The sequence below is a fragment of the Triticum aestivum genome, chromosome 1A (assembly GCF_018294505.1).
Source record: "Triticum aestivum cultivar Chinese Spring chromosome 1A, IWGSC CS RefSeq v2.1, whole genome shotgun sequence".
Classification (NCBI taxonomy): domain Eukaryota; kingdom Viridiplantae; phylum Streptophyta; class Magnoliopsida; order Poales; family Poaceae; genus Triticum; species Triticum aestivum.
The window spans coordinates 16,132,599-16,159,885 of NC_057794.1; the positions used below are offsets into that span (position 1 = coordinate 16,132,599).

At 48.3% G+C, this 27,287-nt stretch overlaps 1 protein-coding gene across 1 annotated transcript; it reads right to left on the bottom strand.

Annotated features, from left to right (window-relative positions):
* Positions 1 to 5,786: 5,786 nt before the first annotated feature.
* LOC123054720 (probable LRR receptor-like protein kinase At1g51890) lies at positions 5,787 to 17,831 on the bottom strand. Its single transcript, XM_044478873.1, has 11 exons — positions 17,753 to 17,831; positions 16,563 to 17,627; positions 16,318 to 16,456; positions 9,308 to 9,379; positions 7,896 to 7,967; positions 7,640 to 7,720; positions 7,402 to 7,571; positions 7,039 to 7,307; positions 6,801 to 6,948; positions 6,617 to 6,664; positions 5,787 to 6,463 (listed from the first exon to the last, which is right to left on the bottom strand). The coding sequence occupies exons 1-11, from the start codon at positions 17,829 to 17,831 to the stop codon at positions 5,787 to 5,789; spliced, it is 2,820 nt and encodes a 939-aa protein (XP_044334808.1).
* Positions 17,832 to 27,287: the final 9,456 nt, after the last annotated feature.

Below are 27,287 nucleotides of genomic sequence, written 5' to 3' on the forward strand. Positions count from 1 at the left end.
TCAGCTGCCCCGGTTCCAGTGCGCGCAGAGGCTGAGACGGCACCTCACGATTGCACTTGTTGTTCACATTCATGCCAAGGATTAATGGATTATCCACGGGATTAGGGGAGCTCCGCTAGGGCCATGCCGTGCTGCTGTTTTTGTGAAGCATTTCCTTGGACGCCCACTCCTGCCGCCATGTCCCCAGTATCATGATCCTGAAATGGCTGTACTAGCCCAATCTACTACCGATGGATGGCCCTGATTCTTAAAAGACATCCCAAAGTTCAGAGAACCACCACAAGTCACCGGAGCACGAAGAAATAGTCTGCCGTGAGCCCGTGAGCATGCTGGTCCTCAGGACTTCAAAGTTCAGACACATCCCGAATTGCAATTTGAGATCTACAGAATTGCACAACAATAATTAATGCTGACCTTTGGATCAATACGATCAGACGGCTCTAATTGATTGGTCTGAAATTGACAAAACGTGGCATCATATATGCCATTGGATCAGGCAATCCTATGATCCAGATTGGAGAGATTCGCTGTGGGGCTCACTCCCCCTGCCCGGCATGTGATATGGGACTTGCTCCAGAACTTTGAGCCAGCTAGAAACATGTGATGAGACGTGGTGAACTGGTCACAATAGACAAGGTAGAACATGCTAGAAACATCTCATGAGCACGTCTTGTAGGTTTCATCAACCCTGCATTGCCTTGTTCTTTTGCTTCATGATCAATTATGACGGACAGAGATCATCAATTATCTAGCACAGCAAAGAAAAGGAAACTTGTTACATGGAGCAAAGGTACTTCCTACACATGCATGAACCTGCTTCTTATATAGGATATCAGAAATCATAAGGTTCAAATAGCTACTGCATAATCACATAACTCAAGCATCCAGCTAAAGGCGTAACTCACGCGGCCCTCGCGTCGCCCCTGGCGACTCGGGGGCGATCCCATCTATCGCCGCCCGCCTCCCCTCATCCCCCTTCCGTCCCTCGCCGCCGCCGGAGACGGCCGCCGGCAAAGCCCGCGCGGACGCCAGGGAAGGTGGCGGCGGGGATCTCGGCGCCCGGATCGATCTCGTCAGCCTGCGGGCTGGAGTATCGCGTCGGTGGCCTACGGATCCTTGGGCGGCGGCCCTATTGGCGAGGCGGCGGCGTCAGGCGGCTGGAGACGTCTGCAGGCGACGCTGGCCAGCGTACTCGGCCGCACGGGTGGCGGGTCGCTGGTGGAGTCCGGCCATGGCATGGTTCTCCATTGTGTCAGATCTGGAGGTTCCCCTTTCTCCTGCTGCCTCTGTCGTCGCCCTGGTGGTTTGCGGCTGCAGGCTCCGGTGGTGGTGAGCCCTGGTGGTGTACTTTGGGTCCGGGGGAAACCTTGGCTAGTCTAGCCGGCCCGGCGGCGGCGACGCTCATGGGCGCCGCTTTCCTTCATGAAGGCGCAGCTGAGGGCCCAATCCACCCACCCCGATCCCCGGCCGGGTGAAAACCTTCAATCCTTTTCGGATTTGGCGGCAGCGGCGCTTTTTGCGTCGTGACCTTCCTAGAGGTGTCGTCAGGGGCACTGGGGCTCGGTTGGGAGTGCAGAGGATCTACAGGTGGAGGGGATAGGACCAGTGGTAGAAGGTGATGTTCGCGAAGGAGGAGCGGCGTTGCATCTGATACGTCGACAATGGCGGGTCTCAGCGGCATGGAGCAGCGGGGTCTCGCTGCTGGGCGTGTGTTGATGGACGAGCGCAGGATGGTGGCGTTGTCTGGCGTCATGGTGGCGTCGACGGCAGTTAGACCTGGCAAGGTAGATGCAGCATTACATCTCTGAAGATGGATTAGTGACAGGTGGCTGTGGCGGTCTCATACCCGGCAGGCGTCCTGGTTGAGGAGTGCGCCGGATGGGTGGGTGACCCATACCCGGCAGGTGTCCTGGATAGGAACTCAGGTCTTAGATGTTAGATTTGGCTGTAAGGTCTGTTTGGTTGTCTCAGTTGCTTGTAAGATAATGCATGCGAGTCAGCATATTTCGTCTTTTTTCCCCACTGAGTGAGAGCAGAAAGAGAATGGATAATTGTTCGGAGTTCCAGTTCGGCTCATAGCTCGATACGACTGAAGCAACACACTGCTTACATAGTTGCATGTATTGGGCCGGCCCAATTAGTGACCAGGCTCCCCAGACAAAATTTGGCCTGGTACATTTAATAGAAAGTATTTTGCACAAATGTTTCAAAATTGCTCTGGAAATATATATTTTTACAAAATTTAAAAATTCTCATGAATTTGAAAAACAATGTTCAACATTTTTTAAAGCATGAGTTAAAAAAAGTTCCAAGATGAAAAACCGATAGAGGTCTCATTTTAAAAAAATGTTTAAAAAACTACAACGAAATCTTTTGAAAACTCGCTAAAACTAGAAAAACCTATGTGTATGGGCCGACCCAATAGTGCGCGCGGGGTTGGCTGGGGTGGGGGTGCGTGAACACGCTCAACCACCACCACGGTATACGCATAATGGATTGGCGAGAATTGTCACTGGCTAAGTGCTATTGAGAATAGATAATAGACTAGGCTGGAAGGTCTTAGCCCATGAGATTCTTGCAAGGCGAGTGTTGCCCTTTATCAGATACTCCCTCTGTAAAGAAACATAAAATCGTTTCGGTCACTGAAATAGTGATCTAAATGATCTTATATTTCTTTACTGAGGGAGTAATAGAAAATAGCTGAAAATGAAAAAACGCACCCTCCTAGTTAGGGTTTATTGTGCTCTGGCAGCGATTGCGATCTTTACCGTGAGATGACTGGTTTTCCTCATCGGGAATCTGATGTCGTGGCTACAAGATGGCGGCGATGCAGTCCTGATCAGCAGCAGGGCCATGGACGGAAGATAATCTCGATTAGTTGTTGAAGCACATGGACCTCCAATATGATGAACTTGATGATGTGGTCTTGGGGACGGCAGATGTGGAGAAGATGGAGACAAAAAAGCGTTGGCTGCTGGTGGGGAGGCTGCACGCCAATCGTCCTTTTTACCGCTACGATGATGTTTGAACAGATGAAATTTCATATTGAGTTTGGCCCATACTTTGAGATTCGAAGAAGCGGGAGAGACTTTGTTTGGTTTTTCAGATGTTCTGTCGGGGCGATTGGAAGAAAGTCATTCATGGGTGGTCCCTGGATCTTCCGGGGCTATGGACTGATTCTAGAGGATTGTGATGGCAAAATTGATCCTGATAAGATAGCTCTTGACGGTATCTATGTGTGGACGCAGATACAACGAGTGCCTGATGTATATCAGCATGAAACAATAGTGGATCAACTGGCTCACCGGATTGGCAGGGTGAGAGAGGTACAATTATCCCTTGCGCTTGTACTATGAAGGGAATTATGTGCGAGTTCGTGGTCGTGTACTAGTTGCAAAAGCCCTCACTCAGTTCACATCCTTGACTGTGGTGGGAGAAGGAAAACACATGTTACTTGTCAAATATGAGAAGATACCCCTTTTCTGGGACGTATGTGGCTTGATGGGGGCATAACTTTGAGGAGTGTTGAAGTGGGCTCTCGCGGGAGAAGGATAAGCACTGGAGTAGAGGTTTTTTGATCACTCAAAGACGCACGACGCCTTTCTCATCGGCGTTGGGAGGGCAGGCGCTGTTGCATGACACACGTGAGCAATGAGGCGGGAGAAGGGGGGGGGGGCTAAAACTATGCCCAGAAAATGCAACTCGCAGGAGGCTGTTTTGGATGGAAAAGATGAGGATCTTAATGATATTGCAGCTAGCCCAATGAAACCAACCAAGGAAGGTGATGAGGAGGAAGAAAAGGAAAAGTTATTTGGCAGTGCAAAGAACAAACTGGACCTATCAGGCGATGGGGCTAATGGGAAAGGAGAGAATGCAAGTGAAGCAATACCACCAATCCACCTACGTATGTGACTCCGAGGGAAAGAAAAAACCAAGAACAGCAGCATCAACAAGTACCATTGCAGATAAGAAGGACCTAGTGACAAGATGGCATCAGAAGCAGCCTCCCTAGGGGAGGACCCTGCACCAAATGGGTATCCTGTGTTGGAGCTGTCGCGGGTTGGGCGACCCTGTGACTGGTCATGATGCATGACTTCGGGCGGTAGAGTGCACTGACGATCTTATGCATGGTGGAGGACAAACTGCAAAAGTTCGCATCGAGTGTTTGGCAAAAACTCTGGGTTTTGATGGTGCTTATGGTGTTGGAAGCTCAGGTCGTAGTGGTGGTTTACGCATTTATTGGAAGGAGATGGGTCTTGAGCTTAGAAACTTCTCCAAATACCATGGTGATATGGAAGTGAAAAAGGAAGGTAAGGACCCATGGCAGCTCACGTGCTGGTATGGCGAAGCAAACACTAGCATGTGGTGTAAAACTTGGGGTATGATGCGTGCTTTGAAAGCTGAGTGTGATCTCCCCTTGCTTTGTATTTGAGATTTTAACGAGGTTCTCCGTCAAGAAGAGAAATTTGGACCAAATCTATGAGATATGTCACAAATCGCTCTGTTTCACAAAGCCGTCGATGTTTTTGTGCTTCGTGATATTGGGTACAAAGGCTTGGAGACCTTTGAGAGGCGTATACAAGGGAGGGCATTACTGGCGGGTTCGGTCGGATCGCGCATTGGCTACAGCCGATTGGTCCAACTTCTTCCCTTTCACGGCACTACATCATTTGCATGTGGCCAAGTCAGACCATTGCCCGACTTTGTTGACAAACCAAGCAGCAGCTTCGGACCAGAGATCAAATAATCCTAATTTTGTTCGTTATGAGATGATGTGGGAAAGGCATGAAGAGTTTCTACCGCTGCTTGAGCAAGTTTGGCGCAGGGGCAAAGCTGACATGGTAGGGGAGATCACTAACAAACCATGAGCCACGGCCGGTGCAATCATGGCCTGGGGATCAACATCGTTTGGGGCCGTGCGGCACGAACAAAGGAAGCTCCGCAAGCGACTTGGAGAGCTGCGTACTCACCCAGTTCATTTTGGGTCGTCTTATGAGGAGATAAAGGTTGAAGAAGGCATCACTGAGCTCTGCTTCCATGAAGAGGTGATGTGATGGTAGCGATCACTGATCCGGTGGTTGACAGAAGGAGATAGAAATACTCTTTATTTTCAACAAAAAGCCTCCAACAGCTGGAAGAAAGCCTCCAACCACCGAAATTAAAAACACTCTTTTCCTCTATTGCAAAATAGGTACAATCCACTATCTATTTTTCTTAGCCATGCAGCTATGCCACATCAGCAAGCCATACATAAAAGTTATAAGTCGCATTTTTCATTACTATATACATGCAACACTGTCATGCCTCATCATTAGTTCATGCATGTAAGGCATTAGTTTATTTTTTGCACTAAGAATTGTGACACTTAGAGCATACCTATACAATTGACCAGTCACTCTTTTTTGGGTAAATGGCACTCTTTTAACCGCGATCAATTTTTTTCATCATTATACATCATTTTTTGTATGCTTCATATATTTTTGATGTTATTAAAGTGTAAATCAAGGATACTGTTGCATTGTATTTTCATTAGTTTTAGTGGCTTATGTATCACATAAGTATGCATTTTTAACAAGATTACCTCAACAATGCATAGGGTATCATCTAGTTATACAAATACATGGACTTTGATGCCTTACTTTAAAAACAAATACAATTGCATGCAACTTATCTGAAAAATATCCACTTGCACTTACTTTAATCAGTAAATTACAACATGATTAACAATCTTACAAGGCATTCAAGAAAGTAGCAATCATATAAATGGTTTTAGACGAAGACGTCTTTCAACGTGCAGCAGGAGCTAGACCGAGGCCCACTGTTGGCATCCTCAATTCCGTCCCAAATGCAGCATTCTTGCTCACATCAGTGGATTGCCCACTGCCATAAGCATTATAATTCCAGCTCGAGTAATCATTGTTGCCACCGCCAGTGCTGAAGTCACGGGTGCGACCCTCCTCGAGCTCCAAGCACTCCTGTAGTTGCACCACAACATCAGCAATGGTGGGCCGCTGCGCTGATTCCTGTGCAGTGCATTTGAGTGCGATCTCCGCCACCTTCCAAACGACATTGATATTGTAACCGCCATGCATTCGTGTGTCCACCACACCCTCCATGTTGCCTCTCGCTAGCCGCTGTCGCACCCAATGAATAATGTTCATGGGTTCTGGCTCCGAGAGGATGGCCGGCTTCCCGGTGACCAGCTCTAGCAATACCACACCAAAGCTGTACACATCGCTCTTGGTTGTGGGTTGCACCGTCGCCTGGTATTCTGGATCAACATATCCGGGTGTACCAACAATTGTATTTGTTGAAATGTAGTTTCCATTGTGGTGATCAAACGCCTTGGACAGGCCAAAATCTGCGATCTTGGCCTCTAGTTGAGCATTCAATAAGATGTTGGTGGCCTTGACATCCCTATGGATAAGAGGCGGGTTGCACCCCTTGTGCAGATACTCTAACCCTACACATCAAAAGACCAGCCAACCATAAGATTCTGGAAACAGAGATGTGTTTCCGACAACACAAAGTGCCTCAAAAATTTCATAGGCTAGAATAGTGTTCTCTTCTATTGTAAAAAGAAAGAAACAACAATAGAATGCATTTGAGCATGAACCTTGTGCAGATTCAAGTGCAATCCGAAGCCTCTGCCTCCAACGTAAACTTCGCTCGCTTCCTGCAAATACAATAGTTCAGATGAGGATGACTTTCGTATATCATGAGTTAAAAGGGAACATCTAAGAGCTCTTTTTTTATATGCTATATTTTTTCCTGGGAGTCAAAAGCTACTTTTTATTGTTAGTCGGAATTGGTATTCATACCAGCAATGTGCTCTTGCAGGGTTCCTTGTGACATGTACTCATACACAAGAGCCATATACTCCCCATCCTTGCAGTAACCAATCATAGTTACAAGATTCTTGTGATGAATCCGGGTTAGAATTTGAGCCTGCACAAGCACAACAAATTTTCACATGCGAATCATAAATTTTTGCGGAGAGTTGAAGACATGTGTTGTCACAGGATGGTCCCAATGTACCTCTGTGAGGAACTCCTTGACACCTTGTTTGGAGGAATGGGACCGCAACTTCACCGCCACTTGAGTACCGTCCTCCAGGAAGCCATCATAGACGCGGCCAAACCCTCCTTGGCCAAGCACCCGCTCGAAGCCATTGGTTATCATCTCGAGTTCCCTGTATGTGAACCGGCGGTTCTCGACTAGCCACAGCGAATCACTAGCACCACCATGGCTCGTTGACATTTCCTCCTCGTTCTGTGGCTTTATCATGGTCCTATTGTTCATTGATCCTTCATGTATAACACATGCAATTGATGAATTAATGTACCAACAAGACATTATTGTGCGCTAGATGGATCATGATGGAAAAGGCCCCACTCTCACCTTGCTGCTGCTTTCGTCGTCTTTGAAAGAAAAAAACTAGGACGACCACAGATACTATCACCAGAATGACAAGTAAGGGGAGAATAACGTAGATTGCCAGTTTGCTCTTCGTTTTGGCAGCAAGCTGACATGAATTGTCACCAATACAAAGGTTTGGATTGTTGCCCTGTCTAAGAAATTAATGATCAAGTTAGTTAATGAATATGCCTTACGAAATTTATGAAGTATGTATGCATACCTTAGATTCAGGGAGCCATCTTGAATTCTTTTGAGAAGTCCAGAGGGAATCGATCCATTGAGCTGGTTGCCAGACAAATCTCTGGAGGAAACAAATTAATCACACTACATATATATATGATAACTCAAATAGTTGGGTAAAAATTTATTAATTATGATGTATGTGTCATGTGTAGTGCCTGAGCTGTAATTTAGTGTGCCTGCATATGGATCAAGATATCATTATCTAGCTAGTGCTAACTTGTTGCCGGACTTACATATCTGTCAATGATTGTAATTGTGAAAGGGCATCTGGAATAGCGCCCGTCAAGTTATTGTTTGACAAATTCCTGCAAGATATGGAAAGATGATCTTTAGTTTCTTAAGAGTTATTATTGTTGCTGAAACCCATAATAAAATAGAAGCCAAATAAATAAGGGAAACGTTTAGTGCCGGCAGACCGGCCGAAGCTTTCGGCCGGTCGCGCTGGCTCGCGCGCTACGCGCATGTCTCTAGTACAAGCCACGTAACCAGTAAGGCCCACCAACCGCTCATTCTTCTTCCTTATCCTCACTTGGAGCACCCCAGCCACCAATCCCCCACATCTCTATCTCACCATCTCGCATCTCCGGCCGGCTCACGCGGGTCATGGCCACCGCCCCATGAAATTGCTGCTGCCCAGGCCCACGCGCACCCCAGGAACTGCTGTGGGGAACCAAGTCAGCGATGACGGACGCAGACTGACGATGGTTGTCCACCACTTCCCTTCTCGTCCATCTCCGGCCACGGTCAGGGCGTACTCGCAGCTCCGCGGCTGCACGGCGTGCTACAACCAGTAACCGGCCATGCTACAACCGATGGCCGGATTTGTTACAAGGGAGGCGACGGTGATTTGTGGCGGCGACGTCGGTGCTGCGATTTTGCTGCAGCCGGCACCGGGAAAGCTACCACCGGCAACGGGATTTGCTACAACCAGTGGGGCCATACCACGGCGGTGGTGACCACGGCCTGATGGTGGTGACCATGGCCCGACGGTAGTGCTGCAACCAGTTTGTATTTTGCTACAACCAACCCCATTTTTTGCTACTACCGTCTTCGAATTTTGCTGGAAACAACCCATTCTTTGCTACCACCGTCTTGATTTTTGCTACAACCAGTGTGTGATTTTGCTTTCACCATATGATGTTTTTGCTGGAACCGGCGGCTCGTATTTTCTTGGTTCCATCTCCCGTGCGAGTTTTTTGCCGGAGCCGGGGTCCCATTTTTTTTTTGCTTCCACAGTATGTTTGTTTTGCTGGAATCGGCACTGATTTTTGCCACCACCACTTTTTTTGGTTGTATGCTACGCGGTTGTGCCATTTTGATTCTGTAACCGGCGACGAGGATGGCCGGCTGCCATTGGACTGCAGCTGCCGCATCGGAGCTGCGGCCGTCGCCATGAGGAGCTGCAACCATAGGAAGCAGGCTGCTACATGCGCGAAGCCGACGACCCCAACCGACAGCGACGACGGCGACTTTTCTTTTTTTTCTGCGGGCGAGTGGTTAACGAGGACGAAGATTAGCCTTTTAATCGAACGGTTGTTAGCAGGCATATCGGACAACTGCGGGCCGACCGGCCCAAATTTAGGCCGGTGCGCCGGCGCAGAGTACTGGCCAATAAATAAGGAACTTCGGAATTAGTAATTAGTACAAGTATTGGAGGACCTTGAGATTTGCAAAAGAAGACGATATATCACCATTCAGGCCGCTGGAGGACAGATTTCTACAAAAAAAAAAGACATGTATATACCAAGGATCAGTCCATTTGGTCTCTTTTGGTCTCTCAACCATTTGGCAGTTATAGATTTGTTCCTTAAACTTCGTAACCAGACATCTTGGACTGGAGGCCTAAAAAGTTTAATCTAGGCAATTTTGGTTCTAGCCTCAGCTAAAGTGGCAAGACTGACAACACGTTGGTGGTTCTGCACAGGAAAGCAGCCGATCACAAAACATAGGATAAATAAAACATAAATGTTGTGGAAATTTTAATTAAAATGTGGAACTGTGAAACTGGAATTTCTAAAAAAGTAGCAAACACAATATAAGTATCATGACGATATAAGGCATTCTGTGTAGCTCACAAATATCTTTATGAACATAATGAAAATTCAAAAAAATACATCACTAATTTATTTATCAGTTTTTGAGATCCTAATAAAATAGAAAACACATACCTGTTTATCCTTTAAAAAATTCTTTAATTTCTCAATCATGCTGAAACAAATCTGCTTTTGTTATGTTAACATATAACCACCTTTTCTGAGAAATATGTTTCTCAAGTTTTTCTTTATTTTTTATTTAATGACTAGGCTGCCATGTATCTGATCATATATAAGCTTTGACCGGGTCATCCGGCGCTGGTCCAGGACCCATTATATTTTTTCTATTTGAAAAGCTTAGGGTCCAAGAAGTATGCATGATATTGAAGTTGAGAGATTAATTTTGTAAACAGTGACAGCTAGTAGCTGAGAGACCAAATATTGTTTTTTATCTACATAATTAAATTTATTGGAGATTTAACCGTGTGTCTGATTTTATTGCTGATAATGGTGCTTGGATGAATGAACGGATAGAGGTTTTTTTTTGGCCTATGGATGTGATAAAAATTCTTCAGATTAGAACATCCCCTCGTCACCGGGATGATTTTTTTGGCTTGGCACCCGGAGTGCTTATCGGTTGGCAACAGCACAACATAATGTCGGGTTTGCGGACAGAGCGTCTAGCTCGCAGCTGGATGGAGAACGGCCATTGTGGAAGGTTATTTGGCAAACTATAGTGCCACAGAAGATGAAGATACTTGTGTGGAAAGTAGTGTCCGGAGCATTGGCGACGACTGAACAAACAGTACCGGCACCTTACCACACGAGCGACATGCCCCGTGTGCAGCTAGGAAGATGAAAGGGCACACCATGCCCTTGTTGCATGCATGCATGCAAGCACCTTGTGGGACACGATTGGGTCTGTGTGGCCGATTCCGCGCAAGGAGGAGGTGATCGATATGGGCAACGACTTGCTACTGTTACTTCTAGCTGGCGGTTCAAAGATAGTTTGAAGTATGATCAGCATGTTATTATGGCGAATATGGAAGCTCCACTGGGATATAACGCAGGGGAAGGAGGGCGTTCCGATTCAAGTGTCGGTCGACTTCCTGGTTAGCTAGATGAGATCGATAATTGCTGCTCAAAAGTCCTCAACGGAAGATATGTTAAAAGGAAAAATGGTAGTAGAAGATTCTTGGGACAGGTAAGGTCTATTTGTACGCCTCAAGTGTTACCACGGCCTGCACCTCCATGCAATACGGTGGCACTCCGGTGAAACTCCATCACAGCCCCGATGGAGCTCCAACGTAGCACCAACGATGTCCGGCAAAGCTCTATTGCAACTCTGGCGAAGCTCCATTGCAACGCCGGCTATGCTTCCGACGTCCCGGCGAAGCTCCATTGCAGTGCCGGCTATGCTTCCGGTGTCCCGGCATTGCTCTAGTGCAACACCGGCGGTGCTCCAAACAGCTTCAAAGCAACATCGTCGGAGTTGCAGCGCCCGTCGTCGGCCACTCTCCACAGTCACCTTCGCAGCGCGGCGCACTCCATTGCAGCTCAGGGAGCCACACGCGGTGCTCAAATCGTACCTCTGATGGCCATGCGCAAATGCTCCCTGTCGCAACAACAGCTTCGACGGCCATGGCCGGGGGTGGTCGCGGGTCGAAACTTCTGTTAATTCATGGCAGCGTAGTCATCACAGCGGCAGCAGTGCCCCCTGAGCAGCAGCAACAACCCCGTCATCAGGGGATGAGAGGGGCGGGAAGAGAAGGGAGACTCTGAGGGCAGAGGAGAGGAAGGGCGACCATTGGCAGTGGGCAACAGAAGAGAAAGGGACGAGCGTGAGGAAGACGACACAACGGGCATAGAAAATACGTTGTTGTGGGCTTCCCTACGTTGGATAAGGCCGGGTTGAGGAGCATCACATGGGGCTCAGCGGACGCATGTCGCTTGCTCGACGCGGCTTACGTCTCGCTTTTCTCATTCGGTTCAGAACAAGTATAATAAGGTGATGTGGGCGGGTTGTAAGACTTAAAATAATATATTGTTGTTGAGTCGGCAGAGAGAGAAGAGGAGAGAGAAGAGAAACGGACTACTAAGGTTGGTTGTAATGGGAGTATCATAAGCGGTATCATGCATGCCAACTAGACTTTTTGGATGATGTGACACATAATTAAATAAAGAAAAAAAAGAATGTAGTATCATATTATGACACCATATCATATTAAATGGTGTACTACTTTGTGTTATTCATGACAATTAATAAGGTAACCTAAAATACTAATCTATGGTTAGGAAAGCTCTCCAGCAGAGGATCGAAAAGAGAAATCAATCCTAGGACTCCCCCTCCCCCCTCCCGCCCGCGCCGCCACCCGCGAGGCGGCCGGGGCGGGCGCCCAGATCCCGCCGCCTCCGGTCTCCCCTCCTCCTTCCTCCCTCGCCGCCGCCAGGGGGCACGGCCGGGCTCGCCTGACCGGCGCCGGCGGCGGCGGGGCCCTGCTCTTCCTCCTCCGCGCGTTGGGGGCGACGCGGGTCCCTCCTTCGCGGGCGGGCGCGGTGCGGGCGCGGGGCGCCGCGGCGCGGCGGCGCGCGGCCCTCCGGCGGCGCGTGGTGCGGCGTGGCCGGCTGCGCGGTGGAACGCGCCTCGCCGCGGCGGCCGGTTCCGCCCGGCAGGCGGCGAGGGCCGCGGGCGGCGTGGGCGGCGGCTGGGGTCCGGCTTCGGGCTGCCGGCGGCTGCGGTGGTTCCTCTCCGTCGTGGGCGTGCGGCGGTGGTGCGGCTCGGCCGGTGGCGGTCCGGCGACCTGGTGATGGTGGCCGGCGGTGCGCGTGTTGGTGGTGCCTCCCTTGGCGGCTTTCGGTGTGGGGAGGAAGGGGAGCGGCTTGGACAGGGGCGGCGGAGCCGACGGCGTGCCGGCTGCAGCGCGAAGGCGGGAACTTTACGGGCCTCTGCGTTCCCGGCCGGGCCTGTGCGGCCACGGGCCTGGTGTGTTCCTGCCATTGCGTCCGGTCAGCTACCGTCTTCGGCGGTGGAGGTGGGGCCCTCCCGCGTGCCGATGGTGCTGTTGCCTGGTCCCGGCTCCTCTTCTTCATCGTGCCGACCATGCTTCACGGTGTCGTGGTGAGACAGCGTTGAACGCTTCGTGTCCGGGCTGGCGCAGGGTGAGGGTCTGTTTGGCGGCGAGCTTCGGAGTGCCTGAGGTGGAGGTTGGGATCGGGAGAAATCTCTGTTGGCCTGGCCGACAACGACGCGGTGGCGCTTGTGGGTGCCGCCAGACCTTCCTGGAGGGCGTCGGAGCTACCCTTCCTCTCCCCTCATCGTACCGGGGGAAACCCTTGGCAGCAGTGTCGTCTTCGTCGCGTTCCTTCTTGGAGGTGTTGATTGGTACCGGTGCTTCGGAGGCTCGGAGTCTGGTGGGAGATCTCCGGTGGGTGCAGCGGCCACGAGGCTTCTTCATTTCTTTGTCGATCCGCCGTTGTCGGCGTTTGTTTCTCTTGTATTTTCTCTTTCTTTTCTTTTGGGCGTGACTGTGCTGTTTCCGCCCCAGCACCTATCGTTGGATGGTTCGGTTGGTTGCTTTGTATACAAAGCGGGGGGAAACCCTTTTTCGGTAAATACTAATCTATAATATTATGCATTATCAAAATAGCATCATACACTAGTATCATATACATGATACTAGTATTTGATACTCCCCATTACAATCAGCCTAACTAACAGACAGCTGTAGCACGCGCTCCTTTGTGAGAGAGGAAGATGAGCCATGTATCAATGAAGCAGTACTTATTTGCATCTGACTATTATACTTGCTGGCTATAAGGTTGACTATAGATAATGTGGTAATATTTTATAGCCAACTACCGGCTATATTATTAACCATGCTCTTAAAACAAACATTTTCCAAAGTAAATAGGGAAACAATTTGAGCCACGGTCGTCTCCCACAACGCACGTGCCATCATGGGCACATGCAACACCTGTCTTCTCTATCCTTATCTCTTTCTTTCGCATATCGCTTATTCACCTTTTTCCTACGTACCGGCTGCCATGGAGGTCTTGCGCGAGCTCCATCATCTCCCTCTTCTTTCTCACATCTCCCACAATGCCGTGCGCCGGTGACCACCAGGCACCTCGTCAATTCGAGCCGTGCACCTCTACCCCCCGCGCTGTGACGGTCGCAAGCAGCCATTGCGGGGAGCCTCGCGCTGACTGCTAACCATCGCACGGGGATGGGGTGCTGGTGCTGCGTCCAAGCCACCACCGACTAGGGATGCGGTGCTATGACTGGCTAACTGGTAGCTACTACCAGCCTCACCGGGAGCTGTGGCCGTGGTATGCCGGATCTGCCACCGGCGGTGTCTCGTGCTGCGACGTGCCGCACCGGAAGTTGCGACCGGCAGCGCGCCGTGCTAGGATGGTGACCACGGGTTGCTACAATGGCGACATATGGGATGCTCCAACCAAGCTGGAGGGATGCCGGAACTGATGCCTGCGATGGCAGTTGCTACAACCAGTTATAGTGATGGTGCGACCTGAGAGGCTGACGATGACGATTTTGCTGCAACCATCATTGAATTTTGCTCCGACCGGCGACGGCCTTTGCTACAACCATTCATGTCGTTATTGTGAATCACGACGGCGAGGATGATGATTTTGCTGCAACCGTCGTCGACTTTTGCTACGACCAACAATTGCTACAACCAGCGAGGAGTGTGCATGCCATGGAGGGGCGAAGACGTTTGCGACGAGCAGCAGTGTGAGCGCGGTGGGTTTGCCGGAGATGCGGCAACCGACGGGGCAATCAACTGCAAGTGGCGAGGCAACCCTGGGCAACTATTTTTTCCTGCGCGCGAGCCGTCGCGAGGAAAGAGATGTGTGGAGTTTCTTTTTTCCTGTTTTCCTCACTGAGGGGGGAGATTTGACCGAGCCTGTCGATCTGGAGCATATGCGAAGCCACAATCGGATGGTTTGGCAGTTGTCCGATCTGTCACCGCGCCGGTCAACCGGCTCCTAGCGACACCCAGGAATACAATTTGAGCTGGACAACCAGCCTAGCCATGCGTCACCTCCCACGATGTCCTTACCATCATGGGGCCCACACACCACCTGTCCTCTCTATCCTTAATTATCTCTTCCTCCCGCATCTCTCCATTTCGCTTTTTCCTCCCTACCAGCTGCGATGGAGGTCCTGCACGTGCTCGATCATCTCCCTTGTATCTCTCACGTTTCCCCTCGATGTCGTGTATGGGCGACCAAGGGACGTCTTGCCAATTCGAGCCACACACCTCTACCCCCTGCACCGTGAGCCGTCACGAGCAACCATTGCGAGGAGCCTTGTGCTGACCGCTAACCCTCGCACAGGTGTGGCGCTACTGCTGCGTCCAGGCCAATGGCGACTGGGAACGCGGTGCTGCGACTGGCTAACCGGTAGCAGCAGCCAGTCTCATTGGGAGCTACGACAGGTGGTGTGCCGGAGTTAACATCGGCACTGCGTCGTGCCGTGTCGCGACATGCCATCTAGAAGCTGTGACCTGCAATGCGATCACAGGGTGCTACGACACCGACGCGTGGATGCTGCAACCAAGCCGGAGGGATGCTGGAACCGGCGATGCAAAAGCTACTATCAGTGCGGCAATGGCTACAAGCAGTTACGACAATGATGTGACCCACGACGACCGGCGACGATGATTTTGCTGCAACCATCGTCTACTTTTGTAACGACCGGCAATGACATTTCCTACACCCATTCATGGTGTTGCTCCGACCCCCGACGGCGGCAGCAATGATTTTACTGCAACAGTCATCGGCTTTTGCTACATGGCGTTGTTGCAACCCCCCATGGCAGTGACGATGATTTTGTTGCAACCATCATCTGCTTTTTCTATGACCATCAATGGCAATTGCTACAACGAACGAGGAATGCGCACTATGGAGGGACGAAGACATCTGCAATGAGCGGCAGTGCGAGCGGGTGAGCTTGCATGAGATGCTACTAACATCGGGGCAATCTACAGTGATTAGTGAGGCGACACTGGGGGGCAGCTTTTTCCTGCACACGAGATGTCGCAAGGAAGAACTATGGGTACAATAAAAGAGCTCAAGAAATATTACGAAGACGATGGAATTCAAGATAACTCATAAATATATTGTACAAAATCATGAAAAATGAAAATGACAAAAATGTTTCCAATTTTTTATGAGTTTTCTTGAATTTCCAATAATATTTAAAACTCACAAGTGTTTTTCTTAGAATTCCTTTAATTCCACTATCTTGCTCGAAACCTTTTTTTATTTCTATTTTCTTTACATTATCACAGTGTTTGAGAAAGATGGTTGCTAAAGTTTTTACTTATCTGTTTAATGTAATGACTAGGCTGTCACGTTTCTGAATCAACGTACATATCATTGTTGATCATAAGCTTTGACCGGGTCAGTATGTTTGTCCAATTTGAAAAGTTAGGGCTGAAGAAGTATATGCATGATACTTAAGTTATGGGATTATTATTTTTAAACAGTGACAAATAGTAGTCGAGGGGGCAAATATTGTTTTTTATGTAGGTAATTAGGACTGTGTATTTCGTCATGGAATATAAGTCATTAGGTGTGGGCCAGATGAACTTCTTACATGCTTGTGATCCTTGGAGGGCTGGCAGTGGCATAGCTGCAGTTCAGACTATCCCACGTCATAGTCTTGGGAAAGCACGGATCACCCATCCAGTTCTTCTGCACCTTGTACCTGGCCTTGATTGCCATGGCAGCCGATGCTACACGCATGTTTGCAGTAGTTAATCACATCGCAGTATCGCACCCACTATTTCAGTAGCACAAGGTACTAGATAGATAAATACTCGGGTTAATTAAATTGATTACCATCCTGGGATTCTGTACCAACGTTGGTGGTGGTGATGACAGAAAACACCTCGTAGGCGTTGATGATGGGCGGCAGCGTGGAATTGGCTGTGGCCTTGATGGTGAAGAGGTAGCTGCTCTCGCGCGGGTAGGTAAAGCTACTGTGCACATACCCTCTTTTTAGATAGCCTGGTGGCGTGTAGCCCGGGAACCAGTTTTGGTCGTTGTTGAGACTGATGTTGAAATGGCGCAAGGCGTTCCCGGCGAGGACCTGCAGCTCGACGAAGTGCAAGACGGCGAGGTACCCTGGCGACGGATTGTTGGGCTGGGGCTCCGCTTTCCAGCCGAACCTGATGCTCCCGGAGTCGTTCAGCGGCATGATCGCCGTCTGCAGCACCGCCATGGGCGCCTCGAAGTAGTCGCCGTCGAAGCTGTCCACCCTCTCGGTCGTGGACATCTCCTTCCAGACTGTGGGGCGGGACCAAGTGTCCCATATCCGGTCGTATGGATCATCGGGGAACCTGATGATTGTTTCGTTTATCGCGCCAAAGTTTTGCCTGGTCAGCAAGAACAGGCCCAGCTCCGCCGTTGCCTGTGGGTAGAGCGACATCTTCAGCGGCCTCAGCTCCAGCCCAGAGATGAAGGGCGTCCCGCCGCCGGTGTTCACCAGGCACACCTGCACCAAGTCGTGTGGCACGACTACGATGGCCTCCACCTCCGCCGTGTTATCCTGGTCCGACCCCCACCACGACATGTTCACCACCGTCCAGAAGTTGACGCCGATGTAGAGGTCGAACGACGCTGGTGGCTTGTTAAGGCCATCGTAGTTGCCATAGAGAAACGTGGCGCGGAAGAGGTACTTAAGGCCGGACACTAGGGATCGTAGCGTGTAGCAGTTGCGCGCACCATCGGGGAAACTCCGCAGGCTGCGGACGTTCCTGGAGCGCCACGGCCGGTAGTACTCCGCCGAGATGTCGTAAGGCGTGCCGGTGTCGGTGAGGCCGGCGTCCGAGACGTATAACAGGTTCGTCTCGTCGTCGACATAGCTCTCCTCTCCCATTAGCCCGCAGTCTATGCTGATGAAACCTACACACATGGATATGCAATCTAAAATGAGGCATGCACGATTACACGAGAAACTAATAACAAAATTAAGATTTTTTTCTGTTTTTTTTCGGCCGGCGACGAAGGGCAGAGAGAGAGAGAGAGACCTCTGCTATTAGGCTGGGAGCTAGCTTGGAGTACGCTGCCGCCGAGGAAGAGAATCAGCAGCCACCAGCGGGGCGCCATTGTTCTACTAGCGCGTTGATTGCATGCAAGCTGCTAATGGAGAAGCGTAGTCATAATATATAGAACGCGCTAAGGAAACTACGTACATGCCTACCAATTAAGCATATATTATTTGCAAACCCAAGGATCAAGTGGAGGGGGTTGGGACCCGTGATTTGGCAGTAGAAGTAAATCCTTGTTAATCATTGGGTATGCAAGTGTGACATGAAGTTGATTCTCACTCTTATAGCTCAGAACTCTTGAAGTCAATTGTCACATTGAGATTAGATTTTAAATAACAAGTGGAAGGATGAAGATCCATTCAAATACTAGTTTCCCATATTATTGGCACCGAGAGTCGCCAATTGCTGAGGGCATACAATCCTGGCAGCTTAATTTACCTGAAACTCATACTTCAAATGCGAATATCCACTTCAGTGCCCGGGCTCAAGATGAGCCCGGTGAATAGTAACATGATTTAAAATAGAAAACAAACACAAGAAATCCGAATTTTTTTCCAAGCAAGATGTTCATGCAAAAGTTTGTGAAGTTTGGACATTATAGGAGCATGCGGCAAACAAGACAAAATCGGGTATCAATAGTGTTGTTTTTCAAATTTTTATCACATACCTGAATTTTTGCCACGAGCTCGTCGAATGTCTAAACTTCATGAAATTACGTGAACATCACGCCTTTGAGCATCTTGCATCACACGAAAAAGTCATTTTTTGAATTTGTTTTCTATTTTTTTTGTAGTTTTATTATTCATGCTTGGGCTCATCTGAGCCCGGGCACCAAAACGCCGCGTCCTTTCAAATGCACCCATAAACAAAATAGTCGTGATACACTGTACCCCATCTCTTAGGGTTACATTGCACATCTTTTTATGTCTTCAATTCGATCAGCCAAGCGGATGTGATATATGTCACCAAAACCATATCACTGGATTTGAGATTGAATGAAGTTTCTAAACACATATATACTTTTAGTTGCATGTTACACACAATTCATCAGTCAATTTTTTTTAAATCACCGCAGAAGGGCCGAGGCGGGAGAGGGGGGGGGGGGGGGGGGATTTCCGCACCTGAATATATTACTCAGAGAGATGGTGGCACAAGGCCACATACATCACAATACATAGTTAGATAGATACGTTTGCACACAGGGAGAGGAATAACCACCATGAGAAGAAGGCATCCTTGTATCACTGCTTAAACAACATGCGTGATCAACGGTCTATGTTTGTGAAGATAAGTTTAACCATGGAGGCTGATGAGTACATATCTTATGCTCTGAAGAACTTGGCGTTTTGTGCATCCCAAAGCTTCCAAAGTATGGTAAGAAACACAACATGTCAAGTAGACTGAGGAACACTGGCAGGGGGAGGTGCATCCCATATGTCGTCAATGCAGAGGCTAGTGGGGGTGATACCAAGCCACTGCCAAATTTTGTTAGAGCAGGGAATGCGATGAAAATGTTAGAAGCATCCTTCCTCACTAGTAGAAAAAGGGCCTGTTGTCCTGGTTCGTAAGGGCCTTTTGTCCCGGTTCCTGAACTGGGACTAAAGGGTCGGTACTAATACCCTGTCCCTTTAGTCCCGGTTCAATCCAGAACCGGGACAGATGGGCCTCCACGTGGCCTGTGCGCGGAGCCCAGGCAGGAGGGCCTTTGGTCCCGGTTGGTGGCACCAATTGGGACCAATAGGCATCCACGCGTTAGCATTTCTGTGGCTGGGGTTTTTATTTTTTTTGAAAGGGGGGGGGGGTTTGGGGGGTTAATTTAGGTGTTTCATATATTGTGTAAGCTAGCTATAATTAATAGAGAGAATTGTCCTCTCTTATGTCCGTGCTTGGTCGACGCTACGTACTATACATACGTATAGAGAGGACTAGACACGCTAGCTAGCTAGTAAGCAAACGAAGAAAATAGAAGATCGTCATGAACATATATGCATACAGAGAGAAGTGATATCGACCACCTCTCCTTCTCCGAGAGATTGGTCGAACAACAAGTTCTCGTATATCTATCCGACACTACCGGCTACATATATACAATAATTATCTCTTACAAATATAATCTACTAACATACGGACTCATGGTCCACATAGTATTCTCCGTCTTCAGCGATCACGTGGTCAAGAAAGAATGCCACCAATTCCTCTTGAATTGCTCGCATGCGAGCTGGTGCTAGGAGTTCATCCCGCTTTCGAAACATCTAATTTGAAGAAGGGGGTCAATATATATATATATATATAAATGAATGAAACTCAACACAAATGATGGTAATAAAATAAAATTGTGAATGTTGTTATTTACGCACTTTATATTGTTCGTCAGAGTAGCCCCGCTCACAGGTCGTGTGGCGGATGGACTCGCAAATGTAGTATCCACAGAAATTATTCCCTTGTTCCTGCCACAACCACTTTATAAGAAATAGAGGTCAATCAAACTGATAAGCAAGAATGCCAAATGGTATTGATGAAACTAGCACTTGAATCAATAGGAGATGCGCGGAACATGGTACTATAGTACTTACTTTCGGGTATCTAAATTGCAGCTTCTTTGGGAGTCCCGGAGCTTTTTTGGTGAATTTTTTCCAAACCCTGCCAGACAAAGAAAACAATTACTTGATATATCAGAAAATGAACAAAGTTGCTGATGTGGTGGATAATGATCGATTTAACTTACTTCTCGAGCATTTGAGTCATGTCCGCATAGTCCTGGGGATCTTTTCATCTTGAGTCTAAGACGGTTACTAGTCCCTGCTCAAGCTTAATCTCTAGGAGAATATAGTGAAAACTGCACACACATGCATAACTCATCAATTACATTACTATAACCTTGACTAAGATATAAGGGAAACCGAATACGCACAAGACAGTAACACTCACTTGAAGTTGTAAGGAAAGAGTATTATATCTTTGTTTTCATTTATTACCAACGATCATAGCAAGTTGGCCTCGGTATCTGCGGGATGAAATTTAACCTCAGTTTCATCTATGAGATATGTGTTAATGAACCCAATATCACCGACTTGTCTTTTTTTCAATTCGGCGATCTTCAATCTGCATAATATAGTGAGGATAATTATAAATACATGCAATGAAAGAGTTGAGCTATATAGAGAGATTTAATGACAGAAGTAGTACTACTTACAGACAGTAGCAGGTGACCGTTGCTTTATCGAGGGCCAATTGATTGAAAAACTGAAAGAACTCCTGAAATAGAACAGGCAACGGATCAATTCCAATGAGGTCATGCTCCTTTTTAACTCTCACATATAAAGTACTCCTCCCCTAGACTCTCTGCAGATTTTCAAGTACCAATCATGCAATCTTCGCATCATCGTTGATAGAGATCTTTTATCTTTGACGAGAGGCTTCCCGTACTCGTATCTTTGTATCTGCACCTCCATGAAATCATAATGTACATCGTTGGGTAGGTAATCTCCAAGATTGCTATAACCGGGCACCATCCTCGGATCATTAGCGACGATGTCGCTAGGCACCTTGAGCGGGGGCCACGATTGCTTCGCTTGTTCGCCGAGCTGTGCAATTTGTTTCCCAGCTCGTCGTTCTTTCAGCCTTTGATCACTGACAGTACTTCCCGACCGCTCCGCTTCGACAAATTCCTTTCCAATAATGCGCTCATAGTTTCCTTTCAGCGGGGACTTGGGTGGTTTTGTCAGGGCAGTCAGAGTGCGCTTCGCTTTCATCGGATCTACCTTCTCCTCCGGAGGTGGATGTTTCTTTGCTTTCACCCCTTCAAAGAAGTTCCCCACTTCTTCTCGCGCGATCTCGGCATTCTCCTCCGGGGTCCTCTCGTATGGTAACTTCTCTGGAGTCTCCAGAGAAGGACCGAATCTGTATGTCCTCCCGCCTCTAGCTGTACTGCTAGACGCTGACAGAGCAGACGGAGCGGTTGTCTTCTTTACTTGCTACGTGGCGGAGGAGAAGGACTACGACGCGCCGGAGCAGCCGGAGCGGCGGCAGGTCTCTTCCGCCCTGGTGTCATCATGGTTACTCCTGGTTGTCGATATTGTTCTTGTGGGCGAGGTTGGCTCCATATATTGAGGCGGTTGTGAAACATGAGCCAGACAAACAATTTGATCTTGTTAGGAAACATCATTCTCAAGATAATGCCTATAATTTTGTCTTCATAGGCTCTCTAAGGAGAAGGGCGTAGGCGTGCTTTGTAGAGAAACTCGTACCCCCAATTAGGAAGCGTAAATCTTGTTCAGCCGAAGGCATGGAATCCTACAACATGGACAATATGAAAACCAATTCTTGTGTGGCAGCAAAGGTTAGACGATTTTCCAGGTTAGAATATATAGCAAAACACAAGATATTTGCCACTTGACAAAATGTCGAGTAGAACGGGAGTAAAGGCTTGGGTAAGCAGTTGCAAGTGGTTATGGCAGAGAGCCAAGCATCCTGCTAAAAGTAGATTGAAGTGACATTGTTTGTAAATGCAAAGGATATTGTATATATGAAGAGTTAGCATTTGGTGGTTGATAGTTTCGCAAAGGAAGGAAGCATTAGAGGCAATAGCAACAAATGCATTGGGTGTTGTAGCTTGAACCAAGCCATCCAACGGGTGGGCGAGGGTACTAATGATTTAACCACAAATATCATAAGCAAGCAGTTATTTTTTATATGCAAGTTCTTAATGGCTAAACCACCAAAATTTTCGGTTTGCATACATTGTTCCAAGCAATCAAAGTTTGTGCCCCCGAGCAAGTGTCTTCAGCAATCCATAAATATGATATTCTAAGAGTTTCGATAGTTTTCATTACTCTTCGGGATTTGAAGAATAGACATAAAGAATGTTAGACTTAGGAGTGGGTCTAGAACAACAATTATGAGGATCAAATGGTCACATCTTGTGAGATTTTTTGCGTGGCAATGATACGTCCATTTTGCATCATGCTTTTATATTGATATTTATTGCATTATGGGCTGTTATTACACATTATGTCACAATACTTATGCCTATTCTCTCTTATTTTACAAGGTTTACATGAAGAGGGGGAATGCCAGCAACTGGAATTCTGGGCTGGAAAAGAAGCAAATATTATAGACCTATTTTGCACATCTCGAAAAGTCCTGAAACTCCATGGGAATTAATTTCAAAATATATAAAAAATATTGGGAGAAAGAAGTACCAGAGGGGGGCCACCCACCGTCCACGAGGATGGGGCGTGCCCTACCCCCCTGGGCGCGCCCCCTACCTCGTGGACCCCCTGGTGGCCCTCTGATGCCCATCTTTGGCTATATGGAGTCTTTCATCAAGGAAAAAATCATAAGCAAGCTCACGGGACGAAACTCCACCGTCACGAGGCAAAACCTTGGCGGAACCAATCTAGGGCTCCGGCGGAGCTGTTCTGCCGGGGAAACTTCCCTCCGGGAGGGGGAAATCATCACCATCCTCATCACCAGCGATCCTCTCATCGAGAGGGGGTCAATCTCCATCAACATCTTCACCAGCACCATCTCATCTCAAACCATTGTTCATCTCTTGTATCCAATCTTTGTATCCAAACCTCAGATTGGTACATGTGGGTTGCTAGTAGTGTTGATTACTCCTTGTAGTTGATGCTAGTTGGTTTACTTGGTGGAAGATCATATGTTCAGATCCATTATGCATATTAATACCCCTCTGATTATGAACTTGAATATGCTATATGAGTAGTTACGTTTGTTCCTGAGGACATGGGAGAAGTCTTGCTATAAGTAGTCATGTGAATTTGGTATTCGTTCGATATTTTGATGAGATGTATGTTGTCTTTCCTTTAGTGGTGTCATGTGAATGTCGACTACATGACACTTCACCATTATTTGGGCCTACAGGAAGGCATTGGGAAGTAATAAGTAGATGATGGGTTGCTAGAGTGACAGAAGTTTAAACCCTAGTTTATGCGTTGCTTCGTAAGGGGCTGTTTTGGATCCATATGTTTCATGCTATGGTTAGGTTTACCTTAATACTTCTGTTGTAGTTGCGGATGCTTGCAATAGGGGTTAATCATAAGTGGGATGATTGTCCAAGGAAGGACAGTACCCAAGCAACGGTCCACCCACATATCAAATTATCAAAGTACCGAACGCAAATCATATGAGCGTGATGAAAACTAGCTTGACGATAATTCTCATGTGTCCTCGGAAGCACTTTCCTTTATATAAGAATTTGTCCAGGCTTGTCCTTTGCTCCAGAAAGGATTGGGTCATCTTGCTGCACCTTATTTACTTTCATTACTTGTTGCTCGTTACAATTTATCTTATCACAAAGCTATCTGTTACCGATAATTTCAATGCTTACAAAAAATACCTTGCTGAAAACCGCTTATCATTTCCTTCTGCTCCTCATTGGGTTCGACACTCTTACTTATCGAAAAGGCTACGATAGATCCCCTACACTTGTGGGTCATCAGGCAACTCGAGAGGATTTTTTTAGAACATTAAAAGTTGGGAGGAAGGTGATTGGTGGTGGCTGTGTGGGTGAGAGCGGTAGCTGAAGATAGACTTGTGAGAAAGAGGTGGTAGGGAAACCTACGATACTGGAAATGGCTATTGTGGATTTTTGTCCATGTGAAGGGGAGCAAAGGTTGATTTGAATAAATTGGTTGTGAGGCCCATGGCAAGTGCGATGTTGTTGAGAATTTCCTTTAGTTTGGAGGCCGCAGTTGTGAAAGCAGCAACTATAATAATTGTTGAAATATTGTAGATTGTAGGGAGGAAGGTTGGCGAACAAAGGGTGCTGCAGTAGTGGTAGGTCTGAGTTGTGTGAGATGAGTTGTTGAAGTAGATGAAAAGGAAAGGTGAGAGAGGGCTACCTTGGCGAAGGAAGTTTTACAGTTGATACATCTACCTAGGATTCCATTTAGAAGGATGGTAGTTTCCTTGGTTGAAAGGATAATATTGATTTGACCCAAATACTTAGGTGAGAACCCTTGTAGGGCTACCTTGGCGAAGGATTTTGTATAGAGAGGACCACGAGACAGATTCAAAGGCTTTCGTTAGTCAAATTAAAGACCTAAAAACCCATTTCACCTTGTAATCCCAATGGAGGGGGGTACCTGCATTTTTTATGTGTGGTACAATGTGTTGTGTAGGCCGCTCCTTTCGCTTTTCTATTGATACCACGAAACTTTGTAATGATTGTGGTGATGTGCACCCCCTCCGGCTTCTTTTTCGGCCCACATCTTTGCATGCTCCTGTGCAGTCCTCCCGCCCTTCTCTTCTCCACGGACTCCTCCCACCCCCTTTGTTCCTCTAGACTGCCTCATCTCCTATTTTGGTGATTCCTCACAGTGACCTCCAATACCGCTGGTGCAAAGGTGGGTCCTCAATTTCCCAATCGGGCTTTTATCTGGGCTTTAGGAGCACATTAATTACCTGTGCGAAGTTGATAAGCCCTTGAAGATGATGGCGGCAACTGTCGCTGAGGTCAACCACCCATTTCTTTCCATTGCCCCCACTTCATGCTGCTGACGCCTCTCCTACTAATGATCATCCCTCTGAAAGACATCACTCGAGTGGTTGCACGCTAAGCCATAGGCAAAACCATTCAATCCATAATTTTATCCTACTGTATAAAAGCTATTTTTGATTGGTTCCATCTAAACAATTCAACAAAGCAGGGTGGATTTTATTGGATCAAGATGGATCATCATGAAGATACATAACACAATGAGCACACACCCGGCCTCTGCATAGTTAGGATGCACACAACAAACACCAACTCACACATATGCAGAAACTCGATGGCATCAAGCAAAGCCATATAAGACCAAAGCTATGAATAGGCAAGGAAACAAAGAAAAAAGCTCCAAAGCAATGCCTTCAACAAGGTAACGACATAAGAAACATCGCCAATGCCAGGTATAACCACTCAGGTCTGACCTAGGCTTTTTAACTCGGAACCAAGATCGGGTGCTCGAGTAGCACCACCATCAAAGTCACTAATGTGTTGTCGCCACAACTTTTCCTTGATCCCGACAGCTACATGCGTTGTGACCGCCGCCACTGCACAACCATTCCATTGTGTCAAGTCATCGTCCCTAATTTGTACCTCACCGCCAAAGTCAACCACTAGATCAGGAGAGATGAACAATCTTGAAGACCTTTCAGTGATCACCACCTCGTGGAGCCATAGGAAGTCATTGCAGTATGTTTGCAGTTACCACCATCTGGCCGATCAAATCGGAATCACCATCACGAAGTCATGAACCGGAGCGCCGTCGGCTGACCACTGCATGCGCGCAAGGTCACCATCTCGACACCACAGTCGAAAACCAGCGGAGAGGTTGACCCACACCAGAGATCGGCCCGCAAAGGCCACTAGCAGATCCTCTACGGCGGCCACCCAGGGACCGTGCACAGTCCTAGGCAGCAAGATCTAAAGCATGCCTGCTGAGAACCCAGATTGGGTCAAGCACATGTGCACGTCGCACCCAGAACCCTGTGGCCGACACTCGTGGATCAAGATGGCAACGGGGCCCCGAAACCCGCATCCCGCGGGTTTTTACCCTATTAGGGGACGGGGCTGGGCGTATTTTCATCCCCGCGGGGCTGTTGTTGGGCACATTATACAACCCGACACGTTTCGTGGGTTTGCACCCGTTTCCTTAGTCCCCGAACCCGAAACCCGGCAAACCCGGCAAAATACATTTTTTGTACCAAGCACAGCTCCGGCGCGGCCCAACCCAAAACTACCGAGCCTGAGCGACCGAGCCCCCCCCCCCCCCCCCCCCCCCCGCGTCGAAGGCCAAACCAACCCCTCGCTGGGTGGCCAGTATCGCTCGCTCCTTTCCCCCTCGCTCGAGCCCTCATCTCTCTCTCTCCCACATAATACCTAACCCTAAACCTAGGACCCCAGCCGCCGCCTGGCTCGATCCCATCTCGCAAGATCCGCCGACCACGATCTGCGCCGGCGAGCCCCACGTCTTCTCCACCGCCGCCGGTCTGATCTGGAGAAAGGGCGCCGCCACCAGTGACAAACCCCATGGTAGCCTCTTCACGTCCCAAGTCAGGTGAAAGGGCGCCGCCGCCGGTGCCGCCGGCGAAGTCTGCAGCCACTCGCCGCATTCCTCTCTCTACTACAACTACGCGCGGTGGTGGTGGAAGGGCAGCAGGTCGTGGCCTTCGTGGAAGAGGAGGCAGCCGGCTTTCAAATCCGATTCCTGAGCCTCCATCCAACTTCAACGTCCGCAAGAAGTTAAAGACTATGTATGTTGTTTAAATCTGCTGAAATACACTCTATATAGCTGTTGAACCATCTACTATTGTTTTTTTTTGTTGAAATTTGCTCAAGTTATCCTGCTGAAATGTGCTTGTTTTGCTGCTGAAATGTTATTCTTTGTCGCCATTATGTTTGTTTAAATATTTTGATTTTCTCGTGGATTCCCCGTGGGTTCCCCGAAACCCGATGGGTTTAGGGGACGGGCAGAAAACTAGCCCCGCGCACGGTGATGGAGACGGG